This window comes from Sinohyriopsis cumingii, chromosome 2 (assembly GCF_028554795.1).
Source record: "Sinohyriopsis cumingii isolate HCF-2022 chromosome 2, ASM2855479v2, whole genome shotgun sequence".
In the NCBI taxonomy this organism is placed as follows: Eukaryota; Metazoa; Mollusca; class Bivalvia; order Unionida; family Unionidae; genus Sinohyriopsis; species Sinohyriopsis cumingii.
In genome coordinates, this window is record NC_142962.1 from 81,847,003 (window position 1) to 81,863,582 (window position 16,580).

The 16,580-nt window shown below is 33.3% G+C and overlaps 1 protein-coding gene across 4 annotated transcripts in view; it reads right to left on the minus strand.

Moving 5' to 3' along the window:
- The window catches only part of LOC149805279 (protein trachealess-like), a 233,496-nt gene that overhangs the window by 67,097 nt on the left and 149,819 nt on the right, over positions 1–16,580 (minus strand). For all 4 annotated transcript variants that reach the window (XM_089949123.1, XM_089949128.1, XM_089949138.1 and 1 more), the window contains one exon: positions 9,112–9,201. In XM_089949123.1, coding sequence (XP_089805249.1) covers positions 9,112–9,201 — 90 coding nt within the window. The remainder of the gene's footprint in view (positions 1–9,111; positions 9,202–16,580) is intronic.

Sequence of the window (16,580 nt, forward strand, 5' to 3'; positions counted from 1 at the left end):
TATTGTGAACTCATGTTTAGTCTTAACTAACAGTACACAAAAATTATTACCATAATTTAAAAAATAAAATAGATTAGTGGTCTGAACTCTTATTTTTATGGACACCTGCCAAGATAACAGAAAACAATGGCTTGCTGCATAAACAAAGTCAAAGGCTTGGGAAAACCCTACCAATACTGAAACATGCATCTAGCTCTTTTAGAAAATCTATAACTTTTATAACCATGTCCCTTAAGAAAATATCTTTTTTTATGGTCCATCTCTCCTTTCTACAAAATTAAATTACTGTAAACTAGGAGGGACCAATTATCTACTACAAGATTCTTCTGAAATGGGCAAATTTAGTGAATTAATTATATTCCCACTCCCTCAGTAGCAATCTGTTTTGTTGACAACTTCATCAGGAAGCATAAAGCCCACTTTATCTGTCTCAGAGCCTCTGCCAGCTATTAATTACAGCCTGTCATTGGCAAGGCTTATACCTGAAGACCAACTGTGTGCTGCTGGCATTAATAATACCGAGATCCCAGGGGGACAAGCAAAATTAGACACCATCATTCACTTCACTATTGCTGTGTCTTCATTGAATGTGCTAGACAAATTGAGTCTGATGCCTTAAAAAAGGCCTAACAGAACACCCACTAGGTGGAGCTTTGTGCAAGTGGGAAAATAATCTTTTTATTGCCTGAGGCTAAGCAAAGCACTACAGGGGTCATGTCAGGTCAGCTGACCATTGTCATAGCAATATGTTGGTAAAGTGACACTGCCAACACAAAAGATGTTCTACTAAGAAAGAATGTTTCTTATCCTGAATCACTTCCCTGCAGTGCATAGGTCCGAAAAATATTAAATAAAATTCAATGGTAAAGAATCCCTTTTTATAACACTGACCATAGGAGTCATATGAGATAAATGCTATCTTGTGAGATCACCTAATAATGAAGTAAATTATATAATACTCCCTCATTATAATACAGTCCATGGAGCTATAAAATATACTGTCTTATAGTGAGACCACCTCATAATGAAGTACTTGATGAGTACTCCTCCATTATAATGCAGTCCATCTGAGCTATACAGTAAACTGTCTTATAATGAGACGACCTCATAATGAAGTATTTGATAAGTACTCCCAACTGTAGTACAGTCCATTGGAGCAATAGAGTATACTGCCTTATAGTGAGACCACCTCATAATGAAGAAAATGATATATTACCCCTCATTATAATACAGTATGATATATTACCCCTCATTATAATACAGTATGATACAATAACCCTCATTATAATACAGTATGATACAGTACCCTTCCTTATAATACAGTATGATACAGTACCCCTCATTATAATACAGTCTATTGGAGCTATAGAGTATACTGCCTTATAGTGAGACCACCTCATAATGAAGAATATGATATATTACCCCTCATTATAATCCAGTATGATACAGTAACCCTCATTATAATACAGTCCATTGAAGCTATAGAGTATACTGTCTTATAGTGAGAGCAGTTCATAATGAAGAATATGATACAGTATCCCTCATTATAATTACTGTCCAATGAGTATACTGCCTTAAAGTGAGACCAGTTCATAATGAAGAATATGATACAGTATCCCTCATTATAATTACTGTCCAATGAGTATACTGCCTTATAGTGAGACCAGTTCATAATGAAGAATATGATACAGTATCCCTCATTATAATTACTGTCCATTGAGTATACCACCTTATAGTGAGACCAGTTCATAATGAAGAATATGATACAGTATCCCTCATTATAATTACTGTCCAATGAGTAAACCGCCTTATAGTGAGACCAGTTCATAATGAAGAATATGATACAGTATCCCTCATTATAATTACTGTCCAATGAGTATACCGCCTTATAGTGAGACCAGTTCATAATGAAGACTATGATACAGTATCCCTCATTATAATTACTGTCCATTAGAGATACTGAGTATGTTATCTTATAGTGAGACCACCTTATAATGAACTGCTTGATAAGTACTCCCCAATTATAATACTGTCCATGGTAGCAACAAAGTATACTGCATTATAGTGAGTCCATCTCATAATGAAGTACTTAATAAGCACTCCCAAATTATAATCCAGTCCATCTGAGCTATAGAATATACTGCCTTTTGACTCATAATGAACTACTTGATACAATACTCCATTATAATAGTCCATTGGAGCTATAGAGTATACTGCCTTTTGACTCATAATGAACTACTTGACACAATACTCCATTATAATAGTCCATTGGAGCTATAGAGTGTACTGCCTTATAGTGAGACCACCTCTTAATGAACTACTTGATATGATACTCCATTATAATAGTCCATTGGAGCTATAGAGTATACTGCCTTATAGTGAGACCACCTCTTAATGAACTACTTGATATGATACTCCATTATAATAGTCCATTGGAGCTATAGAGTATACTGCCTTTTGACTCATAATGAACTACTTGACACAATACTCCATTATAATAGTCCATTGGAGCTATAGAGTATACTGCCTTATAGTGAGACCACCTCTTAATGAACTACTTGATATGATACTCCATTATAATAGTCCATTGGAGCTATAGAGTATACTGCCTTATAGTGAGACCACCTCTTAATGAACTACTTGATATGATACTCCATTATAATAGTCCATTGGAGCTATAGAGTATACTGCCTTATAGTGAGACCACCTCTTAATGAACTACTTGATATGATACTCCCTCATTATAACTCTGTCCATGGTAGCCATAGAGTATACTGTCTTATAGTGAGATTGCCTTATAATGAAGCACTATGTCTGAAAATGTAAAACTGAATTGCACACAACCCTGGATGATAAACCCTTCCAGATAACCCTTCCAAATAAATGTGAAGTACAGCAAGACAAAACAGAAATCATAAAAAAATATTAAAAGTCTTTAGAATGTTTATAAAACAAAAGATAAAAGTAGCACATGTAAAATCAATTTCCTCAGCAAGTCTCCTCAAGCAAATAACATAATAACAAACATATCTTTTGCAGATTGGACAAGAATGTGTTCCATTATTAGGTGACACTGGCAGAATGTACACTCCGGTTGAAGTTCATCCTCTTGGAGGTATGCATGAGCATGGGTACCAGCAAGAAACTTTCCATTTTGGGGGGTGGGGATGGGGTTGGCAAAGCCATTATCAAATGGAAATGGTGGCGCTCTACAGTTTCATATTTTGCATAGGGTTAGAATTTTAAAGAAAAAGAATTTCCCTGGGTTTCCTCACTGGCTATACTGGCTAGTTAAAAAAAGACCTTGTATATCTTAGGTTCTGTTCAAAGAAGTTTTAATTCCCTTTATTTTGGTGCATGATTGATGAGTGTAATATGGGTTATAGAATATATAGCTTAGTCTTACTTCAGATGTGCACCTTTCAAAAACTGCTAGCTCTACTTGGTCATTTTCACTTCCTGGACTTCAGAGGTAAATTGTAAAAAAAAGAGCCAATAACTTTTTTTTACATTTTATATACATAGTAATTCATCCATTGCACTTTCAGAAGTTCATGTTGTCGAATTGGACAAAATTCATTTTCCCTATTTTAATAGGTGCTAAAGATAGTGTTAGTTTAGTTAGTTTTGCCTGTCACCCCTGCCAGGGTATAGGCCACCCACAAAAGATTGCCAGAGGCTTCTGTCCTGTGCCATCCCTTCAAGCTGACTCCAGGTGTGATCCATCTTAGTGATGTCTGCCTCAAGGTCGCATTGCCAGGTGTTTCTTAGTCATCCCCTTCTCCGCTTGCTTTGAAGGTTCCATTTCAATGCCTGTCTGGTAATGTTGGTTGGCGGCTTACGTAGGGTGTGTCCTATCCAACCCCACCTTCTCTTCTTGATCTCGTTCTCTACTGGAAGCTGGGAGGTTCTCTGCCACAGGTTGGTGTTGCTGATGGTGTCTGGCCAGCGGATCTGGAGAATTCTTCTTAGGCAGCTGTTGATGAAGGTCTGAACTCTCTTTACAGTCAACTTGTGGTTTAAAGATAGTGAACTTAGACTAATTCAGACTGATTTTTTTTAGCATAAGGGAGCAGTCATTTTAGTTAACAGTGTGCTTAGATCATGTACAATTTCCTTAAGTACAATATCCATAGAAATGTCAGCCATATTACATCAAAGTAGCATAGAGGTATGCCAACATTCTCTCCACTGTGCATGTTTCAAATGCAAACAACAGCCATCATAGAATGAAGAGTAGATATCTCAGCCATCATAGAATGAAGAGTAGATATCTCAGCCATCATATAATGAAATGTAGATATCTCAGCCATCATAGAAGGAAGAGTAGATATCTCAGCCATCACAGAAGGAAGAGTAGATATCTCAACCATCATAGAAGGAATACTAGATTTCTCAGCCATCATAGAAGGAAGATTTGCCAACACACAGATTGCATAAAACAAAATGGTGACACCACTGAGAATCTACAGACACCATCAAGAATCACTGCAGATCGATCCACCAAAGAATCCAGGCAAACAAAGGTCACAGATTTCTTTAGGAAATTTACATAATATTTACATAATGTTTAAACTTATATTTATATGTACAAGCATGTTAATAAATGTAGTTTATTCATTGATTTGTTTCAGCCATTACTGAACCTACAGTACATGTATGTATACAGTATGATGATATCATGAAATAAAAATGGTAAATTGTCTGGGAAACTCATTAATCCAGACATATTCAATGGGAATGAAGGTGTCTAGATTAATGGGGTTAAACAGCACTTATGTTAGTACCGTGTAGTCCAGTACACTCAGTTTTCATGCTGTTTATATTAGTACCCTATGGTCCAATACACTCAATTTTCAAGCTACTTATGTTAGTACCCTATGGTCCAATATGCTTAATTTATGTACTATGAGGGTGCTTAAAAAAATATCTGAATATTAGTGTAATGTACAAGAAAGTTACACACCGGTGCATGCTGTCAACATACTCCCCACGCACCTCTACACACTTTCTCAGTCTGATTATCCAATTCTTTAATGCCAATTTGCATTTACATTTTGATGCAATGTTCATACCTGGAAAATTGTACTTCCAACTACACAGCAGCTTAGATATCATCTGCCTCCAACCAAATCTAAATCTAGGCTGTATGGGGCATGTTGCACAGTCTGAATGCTAAATCTGGCTGGTATGGGGCATGTTGCACAGTCTGAAAGCTAAATCTAGTCTGTATCAGGCATGTTGCACAGTCTTAATGCTAAATCTAGGCTGGTTTGCATGGGGCATGTTGCAGTCTGAATGCTAAATCTGGACTGTATGGAGCATGCTGCACAGTCTGAATGCTAAATCAAGGCTGTATGGGGCATGTTGCACAGTCTGAATGCTAAATCTGGACTGTATGGGGCATGTTGCACAGTCTGAATGCTAAATCTAGGCTGTATGGGTCATGTTGCACAGTCTGAATGCTAAATCAAGGCTGTATGGGGTATGTTGCACAGTCTGAATGCTAAATCTGGGCTGTATGGGGCATGCTGCACAGTCTGAATGCTAAATGTGGGCTGTATGGGGCATGTTGCACAGTCTGAATGCTAAATCAAGGCTGTATGGGGTATGTTGCACAGTCTGAATGCTAAATCTGGGCTGTATGGGGCATGTTGCACAGTCTGAATGCTAAATCTGGGCTGTATGGGGCATGTTGCACAGTCTGAATGCTAAATCTGGGCTGTATGGGGCATGTTGCACAGTCTGAATGTTAAATCTGGGCTGTATGTAGCATATTGCACAGTCTGAATGCTAAATCTGGGCTGTATTGGGCATGTTGCAGTCTGAATGCTAAATCTAGGCTGTATGGGGCATATTGCATTGTCTGAATGCTAAATCTGGACTGTATGGGGCATGTTGCACAGTCTGAATGCTAAATCTGGGCTGTATGGGGCATGTTGCAGTCTGAATGATAAATCGAGGCTGTATGGGGCATGTTGTACAGACTGAATGCTAAATCTGGACTGTATATGGCATGTTGCAGTCTGAATGCTAAATCTGGGCTGTATGGGGCATGTTGCAGTCTGAATGATAAATCGAGGTTGTATGGGGCATGTTGTACAGACTGAATGCTAAATCTGGACTGTATATGGCATGTTGCAGTCTGAATGCTAAATCTGGGCTGTATGGGGCATGTTGCAGTCTGAATGCTAAATCGAGGCTGTATGGAGCATGTTGCACAGTCTGAATGCTAAATCTGGACTGTATGGGGCATGTTGCAATCTGAATGCTAAATCTGAGCTGTATGGGGCATGTTGCACAGTCTGAATGCTGTGCTCCTTCAGGAAGTCTGTCATGATAGCAGATGTATGCACTAGTGTATTGTTATGGAGAATAAGAAAACTTTCATATTTCATTATTTGGCAAGTAGCTGTTGGACAATTTAACTCCAGTTTGTTTTTGATCAACCATCAACAAATGTGAGACACATCTTGCATAAGCTTTTTGAACTTCAAAATAATTTGTTACATTTAAAAACAGCTGAGAGAGTAATGACTGATACTATTAATATCTTCCACAATGTGCATTGAGCATCTTCATTACCTGTCTTCTTGACATCAGTCAATAATGCCCAACAATCACAGACAATGGTCTTCTGGAACAAGGGTCATCTTCCATGGATTTGCAACCATCTTTAGAATACTGAACTATATCAAACTTGAAGGATTTGACAGAGAATTACATCCATCAAATTTATCCAAGTAGACCTTCATATCAGCTCTTAAGTGTCCTAAGACAGCTCCAATTTTACCATATGCTCTTTGCACAGTGGCAGAAATGTTATCTTACTGTGGTACTTTGAATGAAATACATGTATATGGATTCCCACATAATTCATATTGACTAGTTAGTACTTTGAGATTTATGGATTCCCACATAAACCATATTGTCAAGAGTATGTCCTAGAATGAGATATTTTGGATTCCAACATAAATCAGATTGTCAAGGGTGAGTCCTTTGAATGATTCCCATACAAATCATGTTGTCTAGTGAGTACTTTGTATGATATATGTATTCTCACATAAATAATTTTTTCAAGTGAGTACTTTGACCTTGTTATATCACACACACACACACACACACACACACACACACACATATATATATATATATATATATATATATATATATATATATATATATATATATATATATATATATATATATATATATCGTAAAGCAAACAATTTAGTGAACAAAACAAGATTCAGTAACTTTCATGAGAAATGAAATCTGTGAGTACATTATTAATAAGTACAATACTCTCTCTTTATGATGCTGTCCATGGCAGCCATAGAGTATAGTGCATTAAAGTGAGACCACCATATAACTAAATACATATATTTTACTACCTCTTTATAAAATGAGACCCACAACCATACTTGCCTTATAACAGGAACTGTGTTATAATGAAGGGCCTTATAGTGAGGGCATGATGTATGAAAATGTTATTTAATACAGCTGTATTCCTTTAGAGGCCTCTTTCAAGAGAATTCAACATCCCTTCATGAGATGCCAAAGGTCACACAGCCCTTCTTCAGTGCAGTTAATTAATACCATTTTGTTTCTCCCCACCCCTGATTCTACCACATTCTACAGTAACTGCAGAAAGGGAAACCTTATATAAAGGGTTCACTGTATGTAATAAGCCTGAAATTTACATTGCATATAAGTCTAATTTACTGACTGGGCCAAAATATATATATATATATATATATATATATATATATATATATATATATATATATATATATATATATATATATATAATCTTATGTGCTACAAATGGTCCTTTAAAAATGGGAGTCTAACTTGTTTGATAAATGTTATGCACAAACATGTGCACATGCATGCATACATACCCACACCTCTAGAAATGTATTCATGGAATACAAATGTCCCAATACAGTGACTGAGAATCTCACCTATCTACATTTAAACATATTATTTATGGAAAATGGTAACACCACAACCAAATTTATTTTTAGACAGAAAAATGGGATAATAGCAATTATGGTTCATTACAAATTTATCTAAATCAATCTTTATCATAAAGAAAAACATTTTATCCTAATTAACTCTGCATGCAATAATTGCTTTTAAATTATCATTTGCATGTGGAAAGGTAGATATTTTAAAGGAACATATTTTGTGACCAGGACTGAATGGATGGCAAAATAGTATTCAATTATTAAATTATGAACAATAAAAGGTGTCTTTTTTCAATACAGTTTTGATGCTGGAAAAATAAACATGATGTATTAAGTCAAGCTAGCAGAGTTAATATATGCAACTTTGTATGGGCAGAGAAATACCAGGCCACATGTTATACACATGTCTATTTACTCATGTGCATATTTAACTGCAAGCCACATAGACTCTGATTGCCTATCATATAATGCAGATCTAGATCTATGATGTTAGAAGTCAAATCCAACTTAAACACAAGTATATGTGGTATGTTAAAGATTGCAGACTGTATTACTACCTTTCAACCTCCAAAACAATAATTTGATGTCAAAATTAAATATCTCAGACATTATTTGAAATACTGTATCATTGATGTGCTCTAATAATGCTATTGTTATACTGTTAAATGTTATATTGTATTCTTTAATAATGAAAAGTTTGTTTTCTTGATAAATAAACATCATTTTTAAAAACTGTGTGCACATTTAATCTTTGTCTAATTTATTTGATTGACTCCACTATCATTAAAATGCCTGTCTGGTGGACTCCACTATCATTAAAATGCCTGTCTGATGGACTCCACTATCATTAAAATGACTGTCTGATGGACTCAACTATCATTAAAATGCCTGTCTGATGGACTTCACTATCATTAAGATGCCTGTCTGATGGACTCCACTATCATTAAAATGCCTGTCTGATGGACTCAACTATCATTAAAATGCCTGTCTGATTAATGGACTGAACTTTGAGGATTATTTCGTCAAGTTGCATACCATTTATTTCAACGAAATTTGTAAGTTATAAACACAAGTTGAATTTTCAAAACCAGGCTGCATAATATTTTGGGCAAGGGATCAAAAGGAAAAATATTCTTACCTGGGACAGGCCAAGATATATGGAGACAGTTTCAGATATGTAAAGAAAACGACCATCGCTGGCAAGAGAAAAGGTAAACCCATCCATGGCCTGAAAAAAAATTTAATTGATAAACATTCCATTTTAAACCAATTTATTGTTTAATTATTCTACATTGATCGTATCAAAAAATTACAACAATTCATATAAGGCTTTCTGAACAACCTGTGTGGAAATGAACAGTACTGACATATACAGGTGTATATCCTCACCAATGTTTTGATGTGATACGTATTGAATACGTATCCAGTATGAATCACAATATGTATCGTGGAGCTTAATTTTGGGGTAAATAACATGATGTACTTAACTTTGAGATTACAATTCAGTACCACTTCAGTATTGTACTGGTATTTTAAATATCATTACCAAATATACTCAAAAAATCAGTGCAAAATGTGGAGGAAGAGGACGTAACTTATCTACTTCACATCTAAACTATATATAGAATGTTAGTGACACTAATTCAGTGCAGAATCTAGAGGTGTGAGTTATCTATTGAAACAATTTTTCAAAGAGAATATAAATGAACATTTGTGCAGCACCTGGTTCTGAAACTGCATCTGGCAATACAAAGGTAGAGAATGACTGGCTTTACCCAGTCAGCACTACCCAGGCCCCAACTGTCAAGTTCCTCATAGGACCAAGATTCTACTGTTTTGAGGACACAAAGAAAATCGCAATAAATGGCAAATGTAGATGGTGGACAACTTGATGTATTGTGCAGAAACCAAATTCTAGCATACAGAAAGACTGACAGACAAATAACTGGGCAACATCATAGCTAAATATGCTCAGCCATGTGACAGGTAAATAAAAAGAACTGAAAAAAGGTTTATCTTCAGAAAGTTGTTGGTTGCTTTTTAACAGCACTTTTAATATATCACTGGATACATCATGCTGAGAAAATGCCAAGTGTCTTTCCCAGTACAAATATGAAGTGGGTTGGTGTTGGGATTGTTTTTACTAGTAGCAGTAGTGGTTGTAGTAGTAGTAGTACTAGTAGTATATGCAGCAGCAGTAGTAGTAGTAGTATTACATGTTGTAGAAGCAGTAGTAGTATTACATGTTGTAGTAGTAGTAGTAGTATTACATGTTGTAGAAGTAGTAGTAGTATTACATGTTGTAGTACTACATATTGTAGAAGTAGTAGTAGTATTACATGTTCTAGTAGTAGTAGTAGTATTACATGTTGCAGAAGTAGTAGTAGTATTACATGTTGTAGTAGTAGTAGAGTATTACATGTTGTAGTAGTAGTAGAGTATTACATGTTGTAGTAGTAGTAGCAGCATTACATGTTGTAAAAGTAGTAGTAGTATTACATGTTGTAGTAGTAGTATTACATGTTGTAGTAGTAGTAGTATTACATGTTGTAGTAGTAGTAGTAGTATTACATGTTGCAGAAGTAGTAGTAGTATTACATGTTGTAGAAGTAGTAGAGTATTACATGTTGTAGTAGTAGTAGTATTACATGTTGTAGTAGTAGCATTACATGTTGTAGTAGTAGTAGTAGTATTACATGTTGTAGTAGTAGTAGTAGAATTACATGTTGTAGAAGTAGTAGAGTATTACATGTTGTAGTAGTAGTAGTAGTATTACATGTTGTAGTAGTAGTAGTAGTAGTAGCATTACATGTTGTAGTAGGAGTAGTAGTATTACATGTTGTAGTAGTAGTAGTAGTAGTATTACATGTTGTAGTAGTAGTAGTATTACATGTTGTAGTAGTAGTAGTAGTAGTATTACATGTTGTAAAAGTAGTAGTAGTAGTATTACATGCTGTAGAAGTAGTAGAGTATTACATGTTGTAGTAGTAGTAGTAGTATTACATGTTGTAGTAGTAGTAGTAGTAGTATTACATGTTGTAGTAGTAGTAGTAGTATTACATGTTGTAGTAGTAGTAGTATTACATGTTGTAGTAGTAGTAGTAGTATTACATGTTGTAGTAATAGTAGTATTACATGTTGTAGTAGTAGAAGTATTACATGTTGTAGTAGTAGTAGTATTACATGTTGTAGTAGTAGTAGTATTACATGTTATAGTAGTAGTAGTAGTATTACATGTTGTAGTAATAGTAGTATTACATGTTGTAGTAGTAGAAGTAGTATTACATGTTGTAGTAGTAGTAGTAGTATTACATGTTGTAGTAGTAGTAGTAGTATTACATGTTGTAGTAGTAGTATTAGTATTACATGTAGTAGTAGTAGTATTATTACATGTTGTAAAAGTAGTAGAGTATTACATGTTGTAGTAGTAGTAGAGTATTACATGTTGTAGTAGTAGTAGTAGTATTACATGTTGTAGTAGTAGTAGTAGTATTACATGTTGTAAAAGTAGTAGAGTATTACATGTTGCAAAAGTAGTAGCAGTAGTATTAAATATTGTAGTAGTAGTAGTAGTATTACATGTTGTTGCAGTAGTAGTAGTATTACATGTTGTAGTAGTAGTAGTAGTATTACATGTTGTAGTAGTAGTAGTATTACATGTTGTAGTAGTAGTAGTAGTATTACATGTTGTAGTAGTAGTAGTAGTATTACATGTTGTTGTTGTAGTAGTATTACATGTTGAAGTAGTAGTAGTAGTATTACATGATGTAAAAGTAGTAGAGTATTACATGTTGTAAAAGTAGTAGTAGTAGTATTACATGTTGTAGTAGTAGTAGTAGTATTATAGTAGTAGTATTACATGTTGTAGTAGTAGTAGTATTACATGTTGTAGTAGTAGTAGTAGTATTAAATGTTGTAAAAGTAGTAGAGTATTACATGTTGTAAAAGTAGTAGTAGTAGTATTACATGTTATAGTAGTAGTAGTAGTATTACATGTTGCAGTAGTAGTAGTATTACATGTTGTAGTAGTAGTAGTAGTATTACATGCTGTAGTAGTAGTAGTAGTATTACATGTTGTAGTAGTAGCAGTAGTATTACATGTTGTAGTAGTAGTAGTATTACATGTTGTAGTAGTAGTAGAGTATTACATGTTGTAGCAGTAGTAGTAGTATTACATGTTGTAGTAGTAGTAGTAGTATTACATGTTGTAGTAGTAGTAGTAGTATTACATGTTGTAGTAGTAGTAGTAGTAGTATTACATGTTGTAAAAGTAGTAGTATTACATGTTGTAGAAGTAGTAGTAGTATTATATGTTGTAGTAGTAGTAGTAGTATTACATGTTGTAGTAGTAGCAGTAGTATTACATGTTGTAGTAGTAGTAGTATTACATGTTGTAGTAGTAGTAGAGTATTACATGTTGTAGTAGTAGTAGTATTACATGTTGTAGTAGTAGTAGTAGTATTACATGTAGTAGTAGTAGTAGTATTACATGTTGTAGAAGTAGTAGTAGTATTACATGTAGTAGTAGTAGTAGTATTACATGTTGTAAAAGTAGTAGAGTATTACATGTTGTAGTAGTAGTAGAGTATTACATGTAGTAGTAGTAGTAGTATTACATGTTGTAGTAGTAGTAGTAGTATTACATGTTGTAGTAGTAGTAGTAGTATTATATGTTGTAGTAGTAGTAGTAGTAGTATTACATGTAGTAGTAGTAGTAGTAGTAGTATTACATGTTGTAGTAGTAGTAGTAGTATTACATGTTGTTGTTGTAGTAGTATTACATGTTGAAGTAGTAGTAGTAGTATTACATGTTGTAAAAGTAGTAGAGTATTACATGTTGTAAAAGTAGTAGTAGTAGTATTACATGTTGTAGTAGTAGTAGTAGTATTACATGTAGTAGTAGTAGTAGTAGTATTACATGTTGTAGTAGTAGTAGTAGTAGTATTACATGTTGTAGTAGTAGTAGTAGTATTACATGTAGTAGTAGTAGTAGTATTACATGTTGTAAAAGTAGTAGAGTATTACATGTTGTAGTAGTAGTAGAGTATTACATGTTGTAGTAGTAGTAGTATGACATGTTGTAGCAATAGTAGTATTACATGTTGTAAAAGTAGCAGAGTATTACATGTTGTAAAAGTAGTAGTAGTAGTATTACATGTTGTAGTAGCAGTAGTAGTATTACATGTTGTTGTAGTAGTAGTAGTATTACATGTTGTTGTAGTAGTAGGGTATTACATGTTGTTGTAGTAGTAGAGTATTACATGTTGTAGTAGTAGTAGTAGTATTACATGTTGTAGTAGTAGTAGTAGTATTACATGTTGTTGTTGTAGTAGTATTACATGTTGTAGTAGTGGTAGTAGTATTACATGTTGTAAAAATAGTAGAGTATTTCATGTTGTAAAAGTAGTAGTAGTATTACATGTTGTAGTAGTAGTAGTAGTAGTATTACATGTTGTAGCAGTAGTATTACATGTTGTAGTAGTAGTAGTAGTTGTAGTAGTAGTATTACATGTTGTAGTAGTAGTATTACATGTTGTAGTAGTAGCATTACATGTTGTAGTATTAGTAGTAGTATTACATGTTGTAGTAGTAGTATTACATGTTTTAGTAGTAGTAGTAGTAGTAGTATTACATGTTGTAGTAGTAGTATTACATGTTGTAGAAGTAGTAGAGTATTACATGTTGTAGTAGTAGTAGTAGTATTACATGTAGTAGTAGTAGTAGTAGTAGTATTACATGTTATAGATGTAGTAGAATATTACATGTTGTAGTAGTAGTAGTAGTATTACATGTTGTAGTAGTAGTAGTAGTATTACATGTTGTAGAAGTAGTAGTAGTATTACATGTTGTAGTAGTAGTAGTATTACATGTTGTAGTAGTAGTATTACATGTTGTAGCAGTAGTAATAATAGTATTACATGTTGTAGTAGTAGTAGTAGTATTACATGTTGTAGAACTAGTAGAGTATTACATGTTGTAGTAGTAGTAGTATTACAGGTTGTAGTAGTAGTAGTAGTATTACATGTTGTAGAAGTAGTAGAGTATTACATGTTGTAGTAGTAGTAGTATTACATGTTGTAAAAGTAATAGAGTATTACATGTTGTAGTATTAGTATTACATGTTGTAAAAGTAGTAGAGTATTACATGTTGTAGTAGTAGTAGTATTATTACATGTTGTAAAAGTAGTAGAGTATTACATGTTGTAGAAGTAGTAGTAGTATTACATGTTATAAAAGTAGTAGAGTATTACATGTTGTAGTAGTAGTAGTAGAATTACATGTTGTAGAAGTAGTAGAGTATTACATGTTGAAGTAGTAGTAGTAGTAGTATTACATGCTGTAGTAGTAGTATTACATGTTCTAGTAGTAGTAGTAGTATTACATGTTGTAAAAGTAGTAGTATTACATGTTTTAGTTGTAGTAGTAGTATTACATGTTGTAAAAGTAGTAGAGTATTACATGTTTTAGTAGTAGTAGTAGTAGTATTACATGTTGTAGAAGTAGTAGCAGTATTACATGTTGTAGTAGTAGTAGTATTACATGTTGTAGTAGTAGTATTACATGTTGTAGTAGTAGTAGTAGTAGTATTACATATTGTAGTAGTAGTATTACATGTAGTAGCAGTAGTAGTAGTAGTATTACATGTTGTAGTAGTAGTATTACATGTTGCATTAGTAGTAGTGGTAGTATTACATGTTGTAGTAGTAGTAGTAGTATTACATGTTGTAGTAGTAGTAGTAGTAGTATTACATGTTGTAGAAGTAGTGGAGTATTACATGTTGTAGTAGTAGTAGTAGTATTACATGTTGTAAAAGTAGTAGAGTATTACTTGTTGTAGTAGCAGTATTACATGTTGTAAAAGTAGTAGAGTATTACATGTTGTAGAAGTAGTAGTAGTATTACATGTTGTAATAGTAGTAGAGTTTTACATGTTGTAGTAGTAGTAGTATTATTACATGTTGTAAAAGTAGTAGAGTATTACATGTTGTAGAAGTAGTAGTAGTATTACATGTTGTAAAGGTAGTAGAGTATTACATGTTGTAGTAGTAGTAGTAGTATTACATGTTGTAGAAGTAGTAGAGTATTACATGTTGTAGTAGTAGTAGTAGTATTACATGCTGTAGTAGTAGTATTACATGTTGTAGTAGTAGTAGTAGTATTACATGTTGTAAAAGTAGTAGTATTACATGTTTTAGTAGTAGTAGTAGTATTACATGTTGTAGTAGTAGTAGTAGTATTACATGTTGTAGTAGTAGTAGTGGTATTACATGTTGTAAAAGTAGTAGAGTATTACATGTTGTAGAAGTAGTAGTAGTATTACATGTTGTAAAAGTAGTAGTAGTATTACATGTTGTAGAAGTAGTAGAGTATTACATGTTGTAGTAGTAGTAGTAGTATTACATGTTGTAAAAGTAGTAGAGTATTACATGTTGTTGTTGTTGTAGGGTTTAACGCCATTTTTCAGCACACGATAGGCTATACGTGGCGGCCAGTATTAATGGTGGAGGAAGAACATGTTGTAAAAGTACTAGTATTACATGTTTTAGTAGTAGTAGTAGTATTACATGTTGTAGTAGTAGTAGTAGTATTACATGTAGTAGTAGTAGTAGTATTACATGTTGTAGTAGTAGCAGAGTATTACATGTTGTAGTAGTAGTAGTATTACATGTTGTAAAAGTAGTAGAGTATTACATGTTTTAGTAGTAGTAGTAGTATTACATGTTGTAGTAGTAGTAGTAGTATTACATGTTGTAGAAGTAGTAGCAGTATTACATGTTGTAGTAGTAGTAGTAGTAGTATTACATGTTGTAGTAGTAGTATTACATGTTGTAGTAGTAGTAGTAGTATTACATGTAGTAGTAGTAGTATTACATGTTGTAGTAGTAGTAGTATTACATGTTGTAGTAGTAGTAGTATTACATGTTGTAGTAGTAGTAGTAGTATTACATGTTGTAAAAGTAGTAGTAGTATTACATGTTGTAGAAGTAGTGGAGTATTACATGTTGTAGTAGTAGTAGTATTACATGTTGTAAAAGTAGTAGAGTATTACATGTTGTAGTAGTATTACATGTTGTAAAATTAGTAGAGTATTACATGTTGTAGTAGTAGTAGTATTATTACATGTTGTAAAAGTAGTAGAGTATTACATGTTGTAGAAGTAGTAGTAGTATTACATGTTGTAAAAATAGTAGAGTATTACATGTTGTAGTAGTAGTAGTAGTATTACATGTTGTAGAAGTAGTAGAATATTACATGTTGTAGTAGTAGTAGTAGTATTACATGCTGTAGTAGTAGTATTACATGTTGTAGTAGTAGTAGTAGTATTACATGTTGTAAAAGTAGTAGTATTACATGTTTTAGTAGTGGTACTACTATTATATGTTGTAGTAGTAGTAGTATTACGTGTTGTAGTAGTAATAGTGGTATTACATGTTGTAAAAGTAGTAGAGTATTACATGTTGTAGAAGTAGTAGTAGTATTACATGTTGTAAAAGTAGTAGTAGTATTACATGTTGTAGAAGTAGTAGAGTATTACATGTTGTAGTAGTAGTAGTAGTATTACATGTTGTAAAAGTAGTAGAGTATTACATGTTGTTGTTGTTGTAG